Here is a 24,216-nt window from a genome sequence, read left to right as displayed (position 1 = left end):
CGTTCACTCACAACTTTAATGCCAGGAGCTCACAAAAGTAAGGTTGCTACGCAGAGGCAGGCAAAGGCAAACCACCCCTCAACGTTTCTTGCATTGAAAACCCTACAAGGGCACTATAAGTTAAAAGCGAGAATGTGTCTTCATCCTGCCTCCCCTTAGCTTGGCTGACGTTTTCCCTTCTGACTCCTTGCCTGCCTCATCTCCTTTGTGATGTCAACCGGGCCTGCGAGGTCATAGAGAGCTTGTGTTGCCAGGGAGTATCATTGGCTGTCTCTATCTATCTATCTATCTATCTATCTATCTATCTATCTATCTATCTATCTATCTATCTATCTATCTGTCTGTCTGTCTGTCTGTCTGTCTGTCTGTCTGTCTGTCTGTCTGTCTGTCTGTCTGTCTGTCTGTCTGTCCGTTCATTAATTAATTAATTCATTCATTCATTCAGTTTTTGACCCACCTTCCCATAGAACAGGCTCAGGGCAGATTACATCATAAAAAAAAATCAACAGTAAAAACCAATTTAAAATATATACAATCTAAAATCACGGAGAACAATAGGTACTAAAATGGCAAATTCTGCCTCACAGACATGGCCTATCGTCCAGGCCCAGCACGTCTTATAGCAGTGGGATGGAATGAAGGGGGGGGAGGTCGGTAACAAGTGATATCCGCTGCCTCAGCTGAAAGTTGAAACTAGTGGGAGGGGGAGGGGGCATCCTTTTCCCTCCTGACCCCTTGCCTGCCTCATCTCCATCGTGATGTCAGACGGGACCTGTGATGTCACAGAGAGCTCATGGAAAGTGACATCAGGTCCCAGCCAGTTTATGGTGACCCATTAGCAAATTAGCAAGTCACTTGCGTAGTGTTGTAAATTGGATCAGCTGCCTCGAGGCCATTTTGGCTCTGGATGGGTGACCCACTAGGGTTTTTAAGGCAGGAGACCTTCGGAGGTGGTTGGCTTTTGCCTGCCTCTGCCTGGTGGCCCTGGACAACTTTGGTGGCTTTCCGTTCAAGCGCCTATCTATCTGTCTGTCTGTCTGTCTATTTTCCGCATTTATATCCCGCCCTCCCCGCTGAAGCAGGCTCAGGGCGTCTAACAACATCATTAAATATCCACAATAAAACCATAAAGCAATAAAAACAATTACAGTAAGATCAATTAAAATTAACCATTACACTTTAAATATTGAACAGATTTTTTTAAAAAAGTTTTGGTGCTAACTTCAATACCATGATGTTAAACAGCTCTGTACTTTAGTTGAAGGCCATTCGAAAAAGTGTTGTTTTACAAGCCTTGCGGAATTGGGCAAGGTCCCGCAAGGGCTGACTTAGCTTTTGAGACCTTCTGAGATCAAGGCCCTACTGAAATTCTTAAAGAATAACTTTTGTGTGTGTGTGTGAACTCACAGTGCCGTAGATTAACAGCCAAGAGTTCTGATGCTGCATATCCCAAAATGGTGCAATGTTCTCTGAGCACTGTTTCTTGGGGAAACGGGATGACGATTTCCATACATTGATTCGGTAAAGAACAATAGAGTCTATTCATTTAAAACAGCAGCTTGGAATAGGTGTTTAACCTTGTTAGGATCTCCCAAGCAAGCGAAGCCCATATCCTGCTGCTGTTCCATTCAAGGTTTGATGGTGATTTCACACTTGGCTACTACTTTGAACCTCATTTTAGATTACTTTTTACCTTATTTTTGACATCGGCGCAGAAAACCGGCTTGGTTCAGAAACCAGATATGGATGAAGGATGAGGAAATACCAGAGTTCAAGGGTAATTCACATGTTTTGCAAGTCTTGAAATTGGTTCATTCCAAGCTTCAGTTTTGTTCAGGGAGGTTGGAATTTTGATATTTGAACAGATATTTGTGGTTAGAATTGCCAGTCCCCAGTTGGGGGGCAAGGGATCCCCTAATTTGGAGACTCTCTTCTCTGGTTTGGGGCTGTCAGAAACCATGGGAAATTACCCCTCAACAGACAAGAAACCAAAAGTAAATGTGATGTGCCTCTTTAAGCTGTTGGTTTAAATAAATAGACTCTATTGTGCTATTAGCCACAGAGTATTGTTGGATCTCTCTATCTGGGGCAAGTGACGCTCAGTATTCTTGGTGCTTGGGGAGGTGGCAACAGTGTGAGGGCTTCTAGTGTTCTGGCCCTACTGGTGTACCTCCTGATGGTGCCTAGTTTCTTTTTGGCCACTGTGTGACACAAAGTGTTGGACTGGATGGGCCATTGGCCAGATCCAACATGGCTTCTCTTATGTTCTTATGTCTGGGGCACTGATGCTCTCTCTTCTTGGTGCTTGGGGAGCAAAAGAGGGAGGGCTTCTGGAGTTCTGGCCCTGCTGGTGGACCTCCTGATAGCCCCTGGGTTTTGGCCACTGTGTGACACAAAGTGTTCGACTGGATGGGCCATTGACCTGATCCAACATGGCTTCACTTATGTTCTTAATCATAGAATCATAGAGCTGAAACGGGCCATATCTGGGAGAATCGGGTTTGATTCCCCATTCCTCCATGTACAGCTGCTGGAAAGGCCTTGGGTTAGTCATAGTTATTGCAGGATTTGTCCCTGAAAGGGCAGCTGCTGTGAGAGCCCTCTCAGCCCCACCCACCTCACAGGGTGTCTGTTGTGGGTGGGGGAGAGATATGGGAGATTGTAAGCCGCTCTGAATCTCTGATTCAGGGAGAAGGGCAGGGCATAAATCTACAATTCTTCTTTCTTCTTCTTATGCCTGGGGCAGTGATGCTCTGTCTTCTTGATGCTTGTGGGGCAACAGTGGGAGGGCTTCTAGAGTTCTGACCCTGCTGGTGGACCTCCTGCTGGCCCCTGGGTTTTGGCCACTACGTGACACAAAGTGTTGGACTGGATGGGCCATTGGCCTGACCCAACATGGCTTCTCTTATGTAATGTGACACAGTGTTGGACTGGATGAGCCATTGGCCTGATCCAACATGGCTTCTCTTCTGTTCTTATGTGACACAGAGTGTTGGACTGCATGGGCCATTGGCCTGATCCAACATGGCTTCTCTTATGTTCTTATGTGACACAAAGTGTTGGACTGGATGGGCCATTAGCCTGACCCAACATGGCTTCTCTTATGTCCTTATGTGACACAGTGTTGGACTGGATGAGCCATTTGCCTGATCCAACATGGCTTCTCTTATGTTCTTATGTGACACAGAGTGTTGGACTGCATAGGCCATTGGCCTGACCCAACATGGCTTCTCTTATGTTCTTATGTGACACAGTGTTGGACTGGATGAGCCATTGGCCTGATCCAACATGGCTTCTCTTATGTTCTTATGTGACGCAAAGTGTTGGACTGGATGGGCCATTGGCCTGATCCAACAAGGCTTCTCTTATGTTCTTCTGTTCTGTACCCAGAAGTGACATAAGCACATTGCTGATGCCAATGCGGCTGCCGTCTGGCTTGGCTTGGAGAAGTGATTTATAGAGAGAAATGCCTTCTCCAAGCCAGCTGATGGGACGGTGGGGGGATTTGAGAGCCACACAATATGTGTAAAAGAGCCTCATGTGGCTCCCGAGCCACAGTTCGGCCACCCCGGTCTAGATATGGCCCATTCCAACTCTATGATTCGATGATTAAAATAAATTAAAAGCTGTGGTCAATAAATATAGAAGGATCAGAAGCAGTAACATGAGGACCACGGTGAGTATTGCAGAAGTGGTAGTTTTGAACATCCTCAAGACCAGGAAATATCCGGTCACTGCTGGGGAGGGAGATGGTTCCATGGCCTTGGGGACCTGGGCTCCCTGCCTCAGTGGTTCTGGCCTCTTCTGGGAAGGACAACATGGACTGCTCCCAAAGAGGACAATGGCCAGACTCAAATGAGGAGAGTGAATTTCTGTGGAATGTGGGTGTTAGGCCATGCGTAACTTAAGCAGAAGGAAACAGCTCTTTGTAGAGGACTGACAGGGCTTTTTTTGTAGCAGGAACTCCTTTGCATATTAGGCCACACACCCCTGATGTAGCCAATCCTCCAAGAGCTTACAGGGCTCTTAGTACAGGGCCTACTGTCAGCTCCAGGAGGATTGGCTACATCAGGGGGTGTGAACTAATATTCAAAGGAGTTCCTGCTACCCCCCCCCCCCAAAAAAAGCCTTGAGGACTGGTATATCATGAAGACCCAACATGGTGTAGGGATTAGACTGGGGTCTTGGAGATGCAGGTTTGAATCTCGCCTTTGCCATGGAAGCTTTATGATTGGATCAATCACTATTTGGCACATTTTATATTAGTGGTAGAAACTACCGTCAAGTCCCAGCTAACGTACAGAGACCCCGCGTAGAGTTTTCAAGCCAAGAGATGTTCAGAGGTGGTTTGCCATTGCCTGCCAGTTTGGTGTAGTGGTTAAGTGCACAGACTGTAACCGGGGAAAACTGGGTTTGATTCCCCACTACTCCTCTGCAGGCACCTGCTGGAGTGACCTTGGGTCGGCCACAAGTTCTCTCAAGGCTGTTCTGCTCAAGAGCAGCTCTCCAAAGAGCTCTCACAGCCGCACCTGCCTCATAGGGCGTCTGCTGTTGGGAGGGGAAAGAAAGGAGATTGTAAGCTGCTCTGAGACTCCTTCGGGTAGTGAAGGCGGAGTATAAATCCAATCTCTTCCCCCTTCTCTTCCTCCTTCCGTTATGCCCTTGATATTCCTTGGAGGTTTCCCATCCAAACACTAGCCAGGACTGACCCTTCTTAGCTTCTGAGATCCGACAACCAGGTCAAGTACAAAGTATATTATCAACCTATAAAAATATCCCACATTTCTAATAATCAGATTGACTCCCGTCACCCGCTTTCGGGTTTAGTTAACCTCCCTTTTGCAATTCTGTCACTCCAATCAGTTGTGCTGTTTTCCGTGAGGCTTTTGTTGTTGTTGTTTCCTGTTGTTTTAAGCCAAGCTTTGCATAATGAAAATATCCATGACACAGCACTTAAAGCATTGCTGGTTTAAAACGTCAGTCTTCCCCCCAATACATTTCCAAATAGATTTTTGAAAACCTAGGGCAAACGCCAGGGAAGTGTGATATAGATGCGACGTGAAGCGTTAAACCGAGTCTTGCTGAATTTGTGTTTAGCGGTCGGAGCACAAGATACGTTGCTGGGGGAAAAAACAAAACAAAAGGTAGGTCTTAACTCCAAGAGAAATCTATTTCTGAGTGGAAATCTGCATTATCATTCTGCGTGTGCAGCGGGAAAGCATCAGCTATACATCCCGAAGGGGGGGAAAAATCAACAATTGTTACCGAAATTGTGTGTGTTCAGCAGCGATCTGCATTTCTGCACTTGTCACAATAAGTTATATAGTACATATCTAGGTGTAGTTGTAAAAAAAAAAAAAGTCCGGTATGAGCACGAAAATTTGGGTCACTTTCTTATGCATAATCTTTTTAAGATTATGCATAAAGAGCCAGTTTGGTGTAGTGGGTAAGTGCATGGACTTATCTGGGAGAACCGGGTTTGATTCCACACTCCTCAACTTGCACCTGTTGGAATGGCCTTGGGTCAGCCATAGCTCTTGTAGGGGTTGTCCTTGAAAGGGCAGCTGCTGTGAGAGCCCTCTCAGCCCCACCCACCTCACAGGGTGTCTGTTGTGGGGGGAGAAGATATGGGAGATTGTAAGCCGCTCTGAGTCTCTGATTCAGAGAGAAGGGCGGGGTATAAATCTACAATACTTCTTCTTCTTCTTTGTACTTCTGTGACTCAAGAATGAGTGTTAGATTCAGTTACTGCACCTTCCCTTTTCTGCCTCTGCCTTGGACATATGATCGACTCCCTCCCTTCCTGTTCTAAAGTAATCTATAGCAGAGGTGTCAAACATATGGCCCAGTGGCCAAATCAGGCCCTCGGAGGGCTCCTATCAGCCCGCCAAGCAATTGGCTGTCATCTGCTTCCTTCTCCCCCTCTCTTGCTTCCTTCTGCGTCACAGCTTGTTTTGCAAGGCTTGCTCAATCACACAGGAGCTACAGAGCAAAGGTTGTATTTTCTCCAATTGCTGAGGCTCATCCCTTGGGGAAGGAGGTGGAGAGGCAGAGCTTGCTTTGCCAGGCTCTCTCAATTGCACAGCAGAGCTACTGAGCCAAGCCTCTCTTCCTTCTACTGACTGAGGCTCCTCCTCCTCCTGGCCCCTTGGGGAAGGAAGGAAAGAGCCAGAGCTTCCTTTGCCCAGTTCCCTGGATCCTATGGGAGAGATATAAAGAAAGCACCTTTATGACCAATGAGTGCTAATGTTTGAAGCATGTTTTATTTTATTTTTTTTAAAAAAATTCTTGGATCAAGTCAATGGCCCATCCACTCCAACACTCTGTGTCACACAGTGGCCAAAACTGAGGTGCCATCAGGAGGTCCACCAGCAGGGCCAGAACTCTAGAAGCCCTCCCGCTTTTGCTCCCCAAGCACCAAGAATACAGAGCATCATTGCTCCAGACATAAGAAAAGCCATCTTGGATCAGGCCAATGGCCCCTCCGGTCCAACACTCTGTGTCACACAGTGGCCAAAACCATGGTGCCATCAGGAGGTCCACCAGGAAGGCCAGAAGCCCTCCCACTCTTGCCCCCCCCCCCAAGCACCAAGAAGACAGAGCATCACTGCCCCAGACATAGTCTTCCATCTATATTTTGTGTCTAATATCCACATGTGTATCCAATCCCCTCTGAAAGCTGTCTGTGCTTGTAGCTGCCGTCACTTCCTGAAGCAGCGAATTCCACGTGTTAATTATTCTTTGGATGAGAAACGAGTAGGCTTCCTTGCAGCGTGGAAAGGCCTTTCTGCTGGTTTCTTTCAAATGATCGATGTCATGTACTCTGTGGACGTGTTGGAATGGCGGAGGGAAGCAATGCTTCGGGTTGCTCAGCAATGATTGAGCTTGGAAACCCTTTTTTTTCCTTTTCTCCTAGGCATCCTGTTGTCTGAAGAACAGCTTAATAAGAAAAATAACTTCTGCCACCAAGCTGGAGGGTCATTTTTTTTCCATGTGTTATAAAAGTTGCAAAGTTGGGGTGTCAGCAGCAGTGGCAGCGGAGAAGGTGGATGACCAAGAGTTATCACTATGGGATGCCAACTCAGGGTTGGAAAGTTCCTGTAGTTTTCGGGGTGGAGCCTGGTGTGGGTTGGGTGAGAGGCAGAACCTCAGTGGGGTGTGAAGCCATAGAGTCCTCCTGCCAACCTGGTCCGTTTTCTCCAGAGATGATGAAGAAGATGATATTGGATTTATATCCCACCCGCCACTTTGAAGAGTCTCAGAATGGCTCACAATCTCCTTTCCCTTCCTCCCCCACAACAGACACCCTGTGAGGTGGGTGGGGCTCAGAGGGCTCTCACAGCAGCTGCCCTTTCAAGGACAACCTCTGCCAGAGCTATGGCTGACCCAAGGCCATGCCAGCAGGTGCAAGTGGAAGAGTGGGGAATCAAACCCGGTTCTCCCAGATAAGAGTCCGCACACTTAACCACTACACCACTACTGGCTCTGTGGTTGTAAATCAGGTAGATCTCCAACCCCCACCTGGAAGGTGGTATAGTTGGCTGCCATATCCGGGGATAGTGCTTGAAAGAGTTGTGAGTGTATCACCCTCTTATTTCTCCTCTACATGCCTCCTCCATTCTAGAGTACTTGTTGAAGCATGATGAATGTCCTGCAGACATCAATGTTATGAATCTATGGCAATTTCTTTAACTAAGACTTCTGTTTAGTTTGTTAAAAGCTGCATAGCCAGCTTCAAGAGGGGATTGGATCAACATCTGGAGCAGAGGTCCATCAGTGGTTATTAGCCACAGCGTATTGTTGGAACTCTATGTCTGGGGCAGTGATGCTCTGTATTCTTGGTGCTTGGGAAAGACCACAGTGGGAGGGCTTCTAGTGTCCTGGCCTCACTGGTGGACCTCCTAATGGCACCTGGTTTTTTTGGCCACTGTGTGACACGAGAGTGTTGGACTGGATGGGCCATTGGCCTGATTCAACATGGTTTCTTTTGTGTTCTTATGTTTGGGGCGGTGATGGTCTGTATTCTTGGTGCTTGGGGGAGGGGCACAGGTGGAGGGTTTCTTGTGTCCTGGCCCCACTGATGGACCTCCTGATGGTGCCTGGTTTCTTTGGGCACTTTGTGACACAGAGTCTTGGACTGGATGGGCCATTGGCCTGATCCAGCATGGTTTCTCTTATGTCCTTATGTCTGGGGCAGTGATACTCTGTATTCTTGGGCGGGCACAGTGGGAGGGCTTCTAGTGTTCTGGCCCCACTGGTGAACCTCCTGATGTCACCTGGTTTTTTGGCCACCGTGTGACACAGAGTGTTGGACTGGATGGGCCATTGGCCTGATCCAGCATGGCTTCTCTTATGTGACACAGAGTGTTGGACTGGATGGGCCACTGGCCTGATCCAACATGGCTTCTCTTATGTTCTTATGTGACACAGAGTGTTGGACTGGATGGGCCATTGGCCTGATCCAACATGGCTTCTCTTATGTGACACAGAGTGTTGGACTGGAGGGGCCATTGGCCTAATGCAACAGGGCTTCTCTTATGTTCTTATGTATCTCAGTCAAGCATGGTGAAAAGAATAGAACACCTAGCAGGTTTTTATTTTTAGACAAGATGATGTGAAACTGGACTTTTTGCCTGAGAAATAGTGTAGCAGTGAGAGTCTGATGAAGTATTCTAGCTTGCCCCAAAGTGACTCTTATTCACTGTGCAGACCTTCTTTGTGTGGGCGGGGCCATAAATTAATACCTAGAAAAAACAAGCCGCTAGATTAGAGTGAGAGTCTTCCCCCCCCCTCTTTTTCTTCCCCCACAGAACAATGCCTTTTGCTTGCAGCAGTGCTGTAGATCCCAGCTGTGATAAGATTAAGCCTTGGTATTACCATCAATTCAGGGTTTCTGGAGTAGTCCTTGTGCAAGATATCATAGAATTTGTTGCCTGTTTGATGGATGGCTGCTGATGGGGGCTCCCGTCTCAAGTGGTGTTTTGTCCAGGGCTAGACGGCTTCTTTCTGGGCCTTCGAAAGCAGGAGGGAACGCTGCGATCAAAGCGTACGGCTCACAGATGGGACACAGCGCGGCTCACAATCGCAATGTATGATCTCCTGCCACGCTTAGCAACATCGTATTTTAGATGAGATGTATGTAGTACGACTCTGGAGAACGGAAGAATAAGTTTCTTTTTTAGACCCTGCCACTGATGTGACGATTGCAGAAGTTTTCATGCCATATCCTTCTGAATAATTTCAGAGGTTTGGTCTGGAGCGGATAGGGTTGCTGACCTCCAGGTGGTTTACACGCAAAATTGCGCAGGTTTTGGTGTAGACGTTACAAAACGGAAAAGAAGAAATCACCAAAGAGTGACTACTTAGAACCAGGATTTTGTTTTGTTTTGTTTTGGTAGCAAGAACTCCTTTGCCTATTAGACCGCACACCCCCTGATGTAGCCAATCCACCGAGAGCTTACAGGGCTCTTCTTACAGGACCTACATCTACAGGGCCAGGAAGATATAAATAATAAAAATGCAGTTTGTAGTAATATTTTATTTTATGTATATCCTTCCCTACCCCACCGAGGCGGGCTCAAGGCGGCTCACAACACAGAAATTCTAACAATAGGATCTAAGAATTAAAATGCATAATAATTTACATAATTAAAACACTAAAATTAATCAAAAAAAGAATAAAAACTGAATTGCAAAATATGACATTTCTGTACCGCATGTGGAGCCCATGGATGATGAGGCACCCTCTGATTGATTTCCTGGGGCCCAAGAAGCCTTCTCAGAAACTGAGCAGGGCCAAATGGTGCTTCTTGTCCAGCAGGGCTTCTGATTGGCCACTGGAGTTCCTGCCTCATTTGGAATACTGCGTACAATTCTGGAAAAAGTGCAGAAAAGGGAAACTAGAATGATTAAAGGGCTGGAACACTTTCCCTGTGAAGAAAGGTTAAAACACTTGGAGCTCTTTAGCTTGGAGGAACGTCGGCTGAGGGGTGACACGATAGAGGTTTACAAGATTATGCATGAGACAGAGAAGGAGAGAAAGAAGTACTTTTCTCCCTTTCTCACAAAACGAGAACTCATAGGCACTTCGTGAAATTGCTGAGCAGTCGGGTTAGAACTGATAAAAGGAAGTCCTTCACCCAAAGGGTGATTAACACATGGAATTCACTGCCACAGGAGGTGGTGGTGACTACAAGCATAGCCAGCTTCAAGAGGGGATTGGATAAACATATGGAGCAGAGGTCTATCAGTGGCTATTAGCCACAACACATTGTTGGAACTCTTTGGGGCAAATGATGCTCTGTATTCTTGGTGTTGGGGGGGGGGCGCAACAGTAGGAGGGCTTCTTGTGTCCTGACCCCACTGTTGGACCTCCCGATGGCACCTGGTTTTTTTGTCCACTGTGTGATACAGAGTGTTGGACTGGATGGGCCATTGGCAATGATGCAACGTGGCTTCTCTTATGTTCTTATGATTGACTGGGCAGATTAAAACAATGTTGTTTCAGCTGCGGCTGCCAGCACAGTCTTGGGTTTGTTCTCCCTTGTTCCTCTTTCTTAATGCATTTTTTTTTTACTCATCTTCTTCCCTGCAGTTGGGCTTTTGCTCTGTGTGGGTGGCTCCGCCTCCTCTGACAGCCATTTTGTGTCTGGCTCCACCTCCTCTGGCAGCCATCTTGTAGTTTTGCCTGCCAAGGTGCGCCTGAGTCCCAAAGGCACCCTGAGTCTCAAAAAGGTGGAAGACCCCTGGTTCGTTACATCAGAACAGATTGGGATAAAAATCTTCTCTTATTGTAAAAATCAGTTGAGAAATATGTTATCTCTACCTTCCTGGGAAGATGGGTTATGATAAAGGGATAGCGTGGCTTGGGGGAAGCAGGCAATCAGAAACAGGCCCACGTTTATCAACCATTTTAATCTCCAGGAGAAATACACCAGTTTAGTTACATTTCTAATTAGCTGCGACCCAGGGGTATTCGCTTCTCCTTTGCGAATTACTCCAAAAACAAACATTGCGCTGAGCCCCGAAAGCACGTAAATAACTGCATTAAGGTCAGAGAGACGTCCTTAGACCCTGCAAGAGAGCCTGAAGAGAAACGAAAGTGATGCGGCAGATGGATTATGTTAGCAAACACCAATCCATACCTGTTTATTGCCGCGGATAGTCTTTCAGGCAACAGTAGATTTCACAGTTTCAAGTGCCTAAGAATGCCATTCTTCCATTGTGCAGTCATTAAAATGCATTGGACTGAATCCTTTTTCCCTGGCATTTTTCCCATTTAATCTTCTACGCTTGCAAGAAATCGCCTGTTTCCATTTTCTTGAAGTGCACGATGTGAAATGCGAACCGTGCGGTGTCTGGATTTTTGTTAATGGCTTTCGGGAGCGGCGGGGGGGGTGTATTAAAAGATGAAAAAAACAAGCAAACATTTTTCACTCGCATCTGTGGATGGAAGTGACTGGCACTGGGGGAGAACCTCTCGGTGTTTTTATGGTAACCTGAAAATATCGGAAGTATAAAGCTATGGTAATTTGTTCCCTCTTTAGTGTTGGTGGCTGGACGAGTTACAGTCTCTGTTTTCCGTGTACTGTAGTTTTCAAATTAGGCACGTAATGCCTTTTAAGAGCAGTTTGGATGCTTCCCGGCTGAATCCCGTCGATGCAATACGATGCAGCCCATCTGTCATGTAACAAAGGGAGGAAACGGGCATATGCTGGGAATCTTATTAGTGTGCCGCTGAGTGAGTGGAAGAGGTTCATGGAGATTGTGCATTCTGCCCTACCCAGGGCTTTCTTTGTAGCAGGGACTCCTTTGCATATTAGGCCACACCCCCTGATGTAGCCAATACTTCAAGGGGTTACAAGGCTCTTCTTACAGGGCCTACTGTAAGCTCCAGGAGGATTGGCTGCATCAGGGGTGTGTGGCTTAATGTGCAAAGGAGCTCCTGCTAAAATCCTACCCCTGTACACTAATACAGCCTCCTCTATTTCCACAAGAGGACGAGACGCGGAGATAATAAAGTAAGCACACACAGTTGTTATGCCTGCCGCGTTTTCACCTATTAAAAGGACAGTGCTTGTTTTTTTGTGTTGTTGTTAATTTCTTCTCCAATGATGCAAATGATTTAATTGCATTTTGCTTTATAAACCAGTCTGGTGCGGTGGCTAAGAGCAGCAGACTCTAATCTGGAGAATCGGGTTTGATTCCCCACTTTTCTACATGCAATGATAGATAGATAGATAGATAGATAGATAGATAGATAGATAGATAGATAGATAGATAGATAGATAGATAGATAGATAGATAGATAGATAGATAGATAGATAGATAGATAGATAGATAGATAGATAGATGGATGGATGGATGGATGGATGGATGGATGGACCAAAACATTGACAGATAGATAGATAGATAGATAGATAGATAGATAGATAGATAGATAGATAGATAGATAGATAGACAGACAGACAGACAGACAGACAGACAGACAGACAGACAGACAGACAGACAGACGACCAGATTAACAGTTAGGCCAAGTAAGCACTTGACTATGGGCCCCCATGCCTTTTGAGGCCCCAGACCAGCTTTCCCTCCTGGTTTTCATCCTGCTTGCGGCTCTCCCTGCATGCAGCCAGCAACTGAGCCACTCTTTGCCCGACTTTGCCTGACTTGCCTGGTGCAGCTGCTGACGTTGTCGCCAAGTTTGCCTCTCTCTGCCTCTCCCCTGCAACTTAGTAAAAGGGGCTTTTAAGAAGGTGCCTGAAGTCTGCAGCAGGGGACGTGGGTGGCGGGGCAGGCACTCAGATTCTGAGATAATTTGCAAGGGGCCCCCCAAGATTTCAACTGCCTAGGGGTCTCCACAGGGTTTAATCTGGCACTGGATGGATGGAGAGAGAGAGAGAAAGAGGGAGGGGGGGAGAGAGAGAAATGGGATATAAATAAATTACACATCCTTGTTGTTCATATTACAGGCCAGTAGAAAACAGCCAGAGTCCAAGAGCACCTTAAAGACTAACAACATTTGTGGCAGGAGAGGAGCTTTTGTGAGTCACGGCTCACTACTTCAGACACCAGACCGGTTAGGTATTACAGACCAGTTTGTGCAATGCTTCTTTTGTCTCTAGAGAGTGTCTCCAGCCACGGCTGGGTAAATATTCACACGATCAAATATATGTGGACTAGCAGATGAATGGTGCCATCTTGCAAAGAGTTGCAGCTGTCTACATCATCCAGCGAAAGCAGTGAGTTTAGAAGGAGACCTGGTGACTGAACCATTATGCTATCTGATTGAGAGCTCTTTCAGTCCACATGTGGGTATCTGGGTCTTTAGGGGGCTCTTTTTTTTTTTTAGGTAGATGCACCAAATTTTCAGTATAGTATCTGGTGCCTCTCGTCAACCCCACCCCCCAGTTTCAAAAAGATTGGCCTAGTGGGTCCAGTTCTATGAGCCCCCAAAGAAGGTGCCCCTGTCCTCCATTATTTTCAATGGGAAGGGAAGGCATTTAAAAGGAGCACGATCCTTTTAACTGTGATGGTCAAAACTCCCTTCAGAGTCTAATCATGCTTGTCGCAACCTTGCTCCTGGCTCCAACCCCAAAGTCTCCTGGCTCTACACCCAATGCCCCCCAAAATTTTCTGAGTCAGACCAGGCATATCTATGGGAGAAGAAACATATGGAGTATGTATTGGACTAGATGACCCTGGAGGTCCCTTCCAACTCTGTGATTCTATTATTCTATGTGTGTGGGGGGAAATAACATGGGCTAACTCTGAAATTTCCAAAATAGCCATATTTAGCAGCAATATCCATGACTGCAGCTAGAGGGAAAATGCTGCTCCGTACCCAGGAATTTCTGCTGCTATATATCGCATGGCCTGGGCTTCAAGGATGTCAGTGTTGCATCACAAAGAGAACTTTCTCCATCGTTTTTATTGATTGTTTTGGGACAACTGGAGAGAATGAGGTCTTGTTAATGCCGTAAGGTCAGATTCCCTGAAAGAGTACAGATGTGGTGTATCAATGATCCATCTTGCCTTTCAAATCGAGCGTGAGGCCAAATAGCGGGATCATTACAAGTTTTTTTTTTTTTTTTAGAAGCTCACCAGCGTCTCCTGGCTAATGCTCCCCTGGCTCTTCTTGTGCCCCTGTGCTTTTCAGTATTCCAAAGGAGCGCTCACTGCAGCGACATGGGCCAGTGTCATTTGTATTACCTTTCCCTGTTTTATCTTTTTTTGCGAAATTGGGCCTTTAACCAGAATTGTCTGAGTTGCTTCTCCAGCAATTGGTTACCTGTGAGACTCCTCGAGCTCATTTCGCTCAAGTAATTTGATTCCCACGTGCTTATGAAGATTGCTTTTCTGCCGAAGGCCATCGTGGAAGGGAACAGGCTGGGGCCTTTGGAAGAGACAATGCAGCTCAAAAAAGAAAATGAAAAAAAAACCCCCCAACCCCGAAACCATTTTAAATGGCTGGAAAGCTTGTGCGGTGCTTTAGCAGATGTCGCTCATAAGCTGGGTTTTTATTAGTGTTTTAAAAGATGAATAGCCATGTGCATTTGGAAAGTAGCTCAACCAAGTCCAGTTTAACTATAACCTGTCTGTTAACCAGGGCCAGCGCTAGCGGTTCTGCCGCTAGAGGCAGCCCCCTGCGCCGTGCCCTCCCACCCCAAAGCTCCCGCTATGGAGCTGATATCGCACATGCCACGGTGTCATCACCAAAAGTGACGTCATCGTGCAGGGAGCCAGGGAGGAGAGAGCGACGGGCGCCGCACAACAGTGCCGCCGCGCCACCGCTTTCCTTCCGCAGTAAGCTCAGCGTGCTGTTTTAGCGGTGCTGGTTGCTTTCAGGTTAAAAGCGACCGAGCGGTGCCTTCCAAAGGTGCCGTTTTCTACCCGAAAGCGACCGGCGCCTCTAAAACAGCGCACTGAGCTTACTGCAGGGGGATAGCGCTCCTCCAATCTTGCCTTCGAGGCAGGGTCGGAGGAGCACTCTGCGTGTGTAAAGGCCACCGCCTACCCCGCCTACTCCCATGCGCCGGCCCTACTGTTAACTTTTAAGAGTATCTAATCTAAAGAATTTTCCGGTGGGGCCAGAGGGGCCATTTCTTTTCTAGTGGCTCTGTAAAATCTGCTACACTATAGTTTCTGCAGGTGTAAGCTCTTGGAGGATGGGCTACATCAGGGGGTGTGGCCTAATATGCAAAGGAGCCCCTGCTAGAATTCTATCTCTGGATCCTGTACTAAGAGCCCTGTAAGCTCTTGGGGGATTGGCTACATCAGGGGGTGTGGCCTAATATGCAAAGGAGCTCCTGCTAGAATTCCACCCTGAGGGTTACAACAGACCTACTCAAATGTAAAAGGCATGCAGAGCACAGGAGCTAGAAAGAGCAAAGTACCCAGTATGGTTTTGCTAATTGAAATCGTTATCATTGTCCATGCCATTATTAGCACTTTTAAAGGGGAAAGTGTCTTTCTTTTCTTTTAAAACGCTAATAAAAACCCAGGGGGTTTGATTAAGCTGTGAGGACTGATGGTTAAGACGTTTCCTCGCCTTTCCCCAGAGGGTCCCAAATACAGTTGAATGGAGAGTTGTGATACTTGTCAAGACTGTTTTGGCCCAAATATTTAATATCTGAATATTGTAAAGTTGTAATCTTCAAGAGAGGATTGGATAAACATATCGAGCAGAGGTCCATCAGTGGCTATTAGCCACAGCGTATTGTTGGAACTCTCTGTCTGGGGCAAGTGATGCTCTGTATTCTTGGTGCTTGGGAGGGGCAACAGTGGGAGGACTTCTAGCATCCTGGCCCCACTGATGGACCTCCTGATGGCACTTGATTTTTTTGGCCACTGTGTGGCACAGAGTGTTTAACTGGATGGGCCATTGACCTGATCCAACATGACTTCTCTTATGCTCTTATGTCTGGGGCAGTGATGCTCTGTATTTCTGGTGCCGGGGGGGGGGGGGCACAGTGAGAGGGCTTCTAGTGTCCTGGCCCCACTGATGGACCTCTTGATGGCACCTGGGTTTTGGCTGCTGTGTGACACAAAGCGTTGGACTGGATGGGCCATTGGCCTGATCCAACATGACTTCTCTTATGTTCTTACGTCTGGGGCAGTGATGCTCTGTATTTCTGGTGCCTGGGGGGGGGGGGGGGGCGCACAGTGAGAGGGCTTCTAGTGTCCTGGCCCCACTGGTGAACCTCCTGATGCCATCTGGGTTTTGGCCGCTGTGTGACACAAAGCGTTGGACTGGATGGGCCATTGGCCTGATCCAACATGACTTCTCTTATGTGCTTAATCTAACACAATCTTTTAAGTGAACAGGGTGTACAGTGTATGGAAATAGCTTCCACTTCATTTTATTTCCCTCTCTTCCTATTTTTGATGCGGCAATTATAAACAGGTATTCACGTTTATATGATGGTTTTATTGTTTCTGTGTGTTTGCCATTAGATGCTGTAGGGGAAACTTGGGGGGGGGGAGTTGGTTTTAAAATAAATAAATATGATATATGAAGTGGCAACATCGGAAACGCCTCTGAAAAATAGCCAAAAGCCCTGAGTCATGCCTTTGATCAGGTGAGAAGTAGTTTCCATGGGCGGCAAGAACAGATTATCCTTCTTAGGAATGTGTAGGATGCAGGGAGAATAGGATGAGAAGGGCGTAGGCAGCATTTTAAGTGGCTACTTGATCGAAAGGTTTTTTTTAGATCTTGCAAGGGGACTCTGACGTCAAGTCCATAAAAAAGCTACTTTTTCTCCGGCCCAACTGCTTCATAATTTGTGCTTATACAGACATCTCGCAAAGGGTTGACAATCCCCAAGTGGGGTCAGGGGATCCCCCCGTATGGAGGCCCGCCCCCCACTTCAGGGTCATCAGAAAGTGGGGGCGAGGGAAATGTCTGCTGGCCACTTCATTATTCCCTATGGAGATGATTCCCAAAGGGTATAATGGAGAATTGATCCATGGGTATCTGTGTGTGTGTGTTTTTTGATGTAGAGGCACAAAATTTGCAGCATACCATCTGGTGTCTCTCCTAAAAACATCCTCCAAGTTTCAAAAGGATTGGTCCAGGGGGTCCAAAGAAGGTGCCATTTATTTTCATTATTTCTAATGGAGGGAAAGCATTTAAAAGGTGTGCGATCCCTTTAAATGTGATGGCCAGAACTCCCTTTGGAGTTCAATCATGCTTGTCACACCTTTGCACCAGGCTCCGCCCCTAGTGTCTTCTGGTTCCACCCCCAAAGTCTCCTGGCTCCACCCCCAAAGTCCCCAGATATTTCTTGAATTGGACTTGGCAACCCTAAACTTGCATGGTAAGAAAAGATTTAAAAGAACAGATGGGAGCCAGATCCTTCTGACGTTATCAGATAAGTTGGTTGATAAGTGTATGAGAGCCAGTTTGGTGTAGTGGTAAAGTGTGCAGACTCTTATCTGGGAGAATAATAATAATAACAACAACAACAACAACAACAACAATAGTAATAATAATAATATTGTGGTTTGATTCCCCACTCCTCCACTTGCAGCTGCTGGAATGGCCTTGGGTCAGCCATAGCTCTCACAGAGCTGTCCTTGAAAGGGCAGCTGCTGTGAGAGCCCTCTCAGCCCCACCCACCTCACAGGGTGTTTGTTGTGGGGGGAGAAGATATAGGAGATTGTAAGCCGCTCTGAGTCTCTGATTCAGAGAGAAAGGCAGAGTATAAATCTTCAGTCTTCTTCTGTTTTGTTGTTGTTGTTTTTACACTTGTACACAGCTTGGATTCAGACTAGCATGTCCAAACATGCGGATTTCTGCCCTGGAAGCTTAATTTTCTCTCCTCCCCTGTCCTGGGGCAGAATGCAACACACACACACACATTTCTGGATGTGAAATGCCTCCCTCCTCTAGACCAAGTTTTCATGATGTATTTTGGGCTGCTACAGGTGAAGGGTGAAGAGAAAGTCACAATCCATGGGCCAGAATCATTGTGTCCATGGAAACGCTCCTCTGGATCCATAGCAGAGTTGAAAAAAATCTGTGTTTCAGTAGCGTGTAAAAAATATGAGAATGTTTGTGTCTATACCTACAAGTTTGCATGCTCAGTTCACTTTTGGGCAACACAATTTAGGAAGAGTGCTAATTAATGCTGGGATGCGTGCAGAGGAGGGCAATGAAGACGGAGAATGGTCAGCAGACCAAGTCTGAAAAGGAAATGTTGAAGGACCGGGGTATCTTTAGTCCGGAGAGGAGATGACTGAGAGGTGATGTATAGAGGATGGAGCGGAGCAACTAGAATGATTAAAGGGCTGGAACGTTCCCTATGAAGAAAGGTTAAAATGCTTGGGGCTCTTTAGCTTGGAGAAATGTCGACTAAAGGGTAACATGATAGAGGTTTACAAGATTATGCATGGGATGGAGAAAGTAGAGAAAGAAGTACTATTCTCCCTTTCTCACAATACGAGAACTCGTGGACACTCAATGAAATTGCTGAGCAGTTGGGTTAGAACAGATAAAAGGAAGAACTTCTTCACCCAAAGGGTGATAAACATGTGGAATTCACTGCCACAGGAGGTGGTGGCGGCTGCAAGCATAGCCAGCTTCAAGAGGGGATTGGATAAAAATATGGAGCAGAGGTCCATCAGTGGCTATTAGCCAGAGCATATTGTTGGAACTCTCTATCTGGGGCAGTGATGCTCTGTATCCTTGGTGCTTGGGAGGGGCAACAGTGGGAGGGCTTCTTGTGTCCTGACCCCACTGATGAACCTCCTGAGGGCACCTGGGGGTTTTTTTGGCCACTGTGTGACACAGAGTGTTTAACTGAATGGGCCATTGGCCTGATCCAACATGGCTTCTCTTATGTGACGCAGAGTGTTGGACTGGATGGGCCATTGGCCTGATCCAGCATGGCTGCTCTTATGTTACGCAGAGTGTTGGACTGGATGAGCCATTGGCCTGATCCAGCATGGCTGCTCTTATGTTACGCAGAGTGTTGGACTGGATGAGCCATTGGCCTGATCCAGCATGGCTGCTCTTATGTTACGCAGAGTGTTGGACTGAATGGGCCATTGGCCTGATCCAGCATGGCTGCTCTTATGTTACGCAGAGTGTTGGACTGGATGGGCCATTGGCCTGATCCAACATGGCTTCTCTTATGTTCTTAGTAGTTTTCCTTTGCTCCAGAAGGTTGGACCAGAAGCAATGTGTTGAAATTAAATCAGAAGGAGTCTCCAGCTAAACATTAGGAAGAACTTCCTGACACTTAGAGCGGTTCCTCAGTGGAACAGGCTTCCTGCTCGGGAGGTGGTGGGCTCTCCCCCTTTGGAAGTTTTTAAGCAGAGGCTGGATGGCCATCTGACAGCAATGCTGATTCTGTGAATTTAGGCAGATCACGGGTGGGTCTTGTCACCCTTTCTTACATGCACAGGGTGAAACCGATTGCCTCTTTGGGGTCAGAAGGAAGGGTATCTTCCACCACTACATTTCTATCTTTCTGGAGACACCATTGCAAGGTGTGAATATTATTTTTTAAAAAAGATGAATTATTTTTGCCTGGGGGGGTGGAAATGTTCATTTAAAACTGAGCTGGGCATAAACGATCATACTCTTCATCTGACTAAAATACTGTTCAGACTGCTGTTCATCGCAACTTGTCATCCCCGAAGAACAAAAACACAAGACAGGGGAACAATGTACTGCACGGTCAGAGGTGTAGATTATTTTTCTGAACAGTGGATGGCATTATTGAAACTTGCTTGTTGTCTATACATTGTGGGCTTTTCTTTTCTGGGGGAAAAAAAAAAGAGATTTCTTTTTGATGCTGGAACTCTCAAGAGGGAAATGAAGGAGAAATACATGGGTGCTCCTCATAAACCTTTAAACATTTTGTTTTAGAATTTTGTTTCCACAAAAAGGTTCTGGAACTGCATCCCATCGTGTTCCCTCCTGGGGGGGGGGGTGGAATCCTGGGAGATGTATAGGAATTGCAGTTCACTTGCTAAATTATCTTTTCCACAGTTGTGAGCATGCTTTAAAAAAAAAAAAGCTAATGCAGGAGTCCCACGGCGCAGTGTGGTAAAGCTGCAGTATTGCAGTCCAAGCTCTCTGCCCATGGCCTGAGTTCGATTCCGGCAGAAGCTGGGTTCAGGTAGCCGGCTCAAGGTTGACTTAGCTCTCCCTCCTTCCGAGGTCGGTAAAATGAGCACTCAGCTTGCTGGGAGGAAAGTGTAGATGACTGGGGAAGGCAATGGTAAACCACCCTGTAAAAAGTCTGCCATGAAAACGTGATGCGACGTCACCCCAGAGTCAAAAACAATTGGTGCTTGCCCAGGGGACTACCTTTACCTTTTTAATGTAGCTTATGATCAATGTATCCTTTAAACATACCTCCTGGAAATCAAATTATGTAACCACTGTGGCTCAGTGGTAGAGAATCTGCTTGGAATGCAGACAGTCCCGGGTTCAGATCCCAACACCTCCAGTTAAAAGATTTGGCAGTAGGTGATGTGAAAGATCTCTGCTTGAGAACTTGGGGAGCTGCTGCCGGTCTGAGTAGACTGACTTCGATGGACCAAGGGACTAATTCAGTCTAAGGCAGCTTTGTGTATTCATGTGCATGTTCAGAATTGCCATCAGTCTCCTTATGTCCCATACCCCATCCATTCTGGTCATTTTGTAGGGTCTTTTTTAGATGCCCCCTGTTATCTGAGTTTAGAGGAATGGCAACCAAAGAAATGGCCTTCATTGTTGTGGTCAGGGGTGGAATTCTAGCAGGAGCTCCTTTGCATCTTGGGCTACAAACCCCTGATGTAGCCAGTTCTCCAAGAGCTTACAAAAAAAGGCATAAGAACTGCCTCAGACATAAGAACATAAGAGAAGTCATGTTGGATCAGGCCAATGGCCCATCCAGTCCAACACTCTATATCACATAAGAACATAAGAGAAGCCATGTTGGATCAGGCCAATGGCCCATCCAGTCCAACTCTTTGTGTCACACAGTGGCCAAAACCCAGCGCCCACCAGGAGGTCCACCAGCAGGGCCAGAACTTCAGAAGCCCTCCCACTGTTGCCCCCCTAAGCACCAAGAATACAGAGCATCATTGCCCCAGACACAAGAACATAAGAGAAGCCATGTTGGATCAGGCCAATGGCCAATCCACTCTAACACACCGTGTCACACGGTGGCCAAAACCCAGGGCCCATCATTTATTTTATTTATTAATTAAACTTATATCCTGCCCTCTCCCTGCCGAAGCAGGCTCATGAGGTCCACCAGTGGGGCCAGGACTCCAGAAGCCCTCTCACTGTGCCCCCCCCCCCAGCATCAAGAATACAAAGCATTACTGCCCCAGACAGAAGACCAAAAGAAAAACAATGTTGGATTAGGCCAATGGCCCATCCAATCCAACACTTTTGAGTCACACAGTGGCCACAACCCAGGTGCCATCAGGAGGTCCACCAACAGAGCCAAAATTTCAGAAGACCACCCGCTGTTGCCCGCCCCTCCCCACTCAAGCTCCAAGAATACAGGGCATCACTGCCCCAGAGAGAGTGTTTCGTCTCTCCCTTGTGGCTAATAGTCCCTGATAGATATCTGTTACACATAAGAACAGAAGAGAAGCTATGTTGGATCAGGACAGTGGCCCATCTAGTCCAACACTCTGTGTCACACAGTGGCCAAAATCCAGGGGCCATTGGGAGGCCCACCAGCGGAGCTGTAGACTTGCCCTCCAAAGCAGATGTTTCCTAGAGACTCCAAAGTAGACATTTCCTACTCTTCTAGAGACTAGTTATAATTCTGGGAGCTCTCAAGCTACATCCGGGAAGTTAGCAATCCTGAAGAAATACTTCCAGCATGTGACATGGCTCTTCTTTCTTTGCCTAGGTTTTCCGAATGAACCAGCTGCAGTCATCGCACTTACCACTATCAAGGAATGGCTAAGCAAGAACAACCACGAGGTAGGACCCTACAGAAATCTTGGTGTTGAGTTTTGTATATATTGAAAACTGAGAGAAGGAGTGAAATGTGGATATGGCTTAAAGTGGGCCCAGATGTGCCTGGGAATATTTGTGGTACAACCATATTATATCCAAATGTCTATATTTTGAAAACGTTCTGAGGTTGATAAGCTGCCGTCGGCATTGTTGTGTGTAGTTTTGCTCATGGTTTCTGTTGTGTTAGATGTGTCAAAGGCGGTATGCTGTGGTAGCTCAGAACTTGCGGAATGTACATATTTGGCAATGCTTGAGAAGTCCGAGTGGCAAACCAGTGACTCTTCAAATCGGATTCTCCACCTCTTGCAGGATGGCGTATTGGCTGTTAGGTCTTAAAAGACACCAAAAATAGTAATATTTGATGGGTTTATTATTTACAGTTAAGTTCACATACACACCCCATTAGGGGCACGCCATGAATCTTGTGTCAGAAACAGCATCCAGACTTGCTTACAGCTATGGAGAAATTGCTATGATAGATTACAAATTGATTTCTAAAGAGAAAAAAAAAACCTTATTGCAAAAGGTTTACTCAACTTTCCTGTGATGAGATTCCCCCCCCCCCAAAAAAAAAACCCCTGTGCTTTTTAACATGTAAGGCCTCTCAACTTTTTGTTTTGTTTTGTGGCGGCTGAGTGTTTCTCTTTACACAGGATATCGTGTCTGCTGTGTTGTTGTAAATGCCCATAACTGAATTTGCCACCAGGAGATGTTGTGAGGGCTGGTAGCACAGTTGGCTTTAAAAGAGAATGTAAATGCATGGAGGGATAAGTCCATCAAGGACTACTAGCCATGGTTATTGAAGGGAAACTCATTATTTAGAGGTTATAAGTCTTTGGGGATCAGTGCTAGGAGGACACTTAAGGAAACACCTTGGTCTTTATGTTATGTTTAGCGGTTCACCAGAGAACTTGGTCAGCCACACATGAAACAGGATGCTGGATTAGATGGACCATTTGTCTGATCCAGCAGGGCTCTTCTGATGTTCTTCTTAGGGGAAGGCCTTGGCCTCTCTGCCCTCTTGCTGATCCACCAGAGGAACTGGTTGGCCATTATGTGAGACAGGAAGCTGGACTAGATGGACCCTCACTGGTCTGATCCAGTAGGGCTCTTCTGATGTCCTTATGAAGGCCTTGGCCTCTCTGCCTTGTTGTTGGCTCTCCAGAGGAACTGGCTGGCCACTGTGTGAGAGAGGAGGCTGGACGGGATGGGCCCTCACTGGTCTGACCCAGCAGAGCTCTTCTTATGTTCTTCTCAGGGGAAGGCCTAGACCTCTTTGTCCTGTTGTTGGCCCTCCAGAGGAACCGGCTGGCCACTGTGTGAGAGAGGAGGCTGTACTAGATGGACCCTCACTGGTCTGATCCAGCAGGGCTCTTCTGATGTTCTTCTCAGGGGAAGGCCTCGGCCTCTCTGCCCTGTTGTTGGCCCTGCAGGGGAACTGGTTGGCCCCTGTGTAAAACAGGATGCTGGATTAGACGGACTACCGGTGTGATCCAGCAGACTCTTCTTATGTTCTTAACTGGAGCATCAGTCTTGGGCTATTGTCTTTGGGTAGAGAGCAAAAGAACAAATTTCCCACAATACGCTCACGTATAACCTTCACGGTCTCCTTTTGTCTTCCTCTTTTAATCACTCTGACAACATACGTATTGTTATGTTGAACTTTTGGAGCGCACGGAAGAGAGATGAGAGAGTTCCTAAAACGATTGCGATGACTTAAACACAAGACAGCCAAACGGGTTTTGTCATGGCTGAAGTTGCGCAGCGTCGTTAATTCCGTGTCTTTTGAATTAGCATCCATGTGTAGCACGGTTCAAGAGTATCCTGAATGGTAATAACACTTTGCAGCGTGTTTGTCAGACTTCAAAGGGACGTTGTCACAGAGAGAGCAGTTTTAATGTGAACGTAGAGGTGACCTGTGAGCGGAAGGTGTCCTCTGTCTGTCTTCAGTAAAGCAAGAAAATTGCCCGAGCAGGTGAAACTAAAACCAGTGAAATTCTTATTGGGGAATCTCTCTCGGCTTGACTTCGCGAACGAAGATTTAAGAAGGGTGCAGTAGTCCACGTCTGCTGCAGGCTCGCTGGTGGCTGACAAGACCAATGCGGGACAGGCAGATCCGGCCACAGTGGCTGCAGGGAAAAGTCTGATTTGGGGTTGGTGCTGTAGCAGTGCGATTCTTCCTCAATCTCCTTTTGTCCTCAAGACCAGCTATGCGTGCGTTCTCAAAGGAAGAGACAGCC

The 24,216-nt window shown here is 46.8% G+C and overlaps 1 protein-coding gene across 1 annotated transcript in view; it reads left to right on the top strand.

Annotated features, from left to right (window-relative positions):
• The window catches only part of MACROD2 (mono-ADP ribosylhydrolase 2), a 1,708,848-nt gene that overhangs the window by 1,036,868 nt on the left and 647,764 nt on the right, over nucleotides 1–24,216 (top strand). The window contains exon 8 of the mRNA XM_060230846.1: nucleotides 21,867–21,940. Coding sequence (XP_060086829.1) covers nucleotides 21,867–21,940 — 74 coding nt within the window. The remainder of the gene's footprint in view (nucleotides 1–21,866; nucleotides 21,941–24,216) is intronic.

This window comes from Heteronotia binoei, chromosome 1, assembly GCF_032191835.1.
Source record: "Heteronotia binoei isolate CCM8104 ecotype False Entrance Well chromosome 1, APGP_CSIRO_Hbin_v1, whole genome shotgun sequence".
In the NCBI taxonomy this organism is placed as follows: domain Eukaryota; kingdom Metazoa; phylum Chordata; class Lepidosauria; order Squamata; family Gekkonidae; genus Heteronotia; species Heteronotia binoei.
This window is presented reverse-complemented; position numbering and strand designations above follow the sequence as displayed.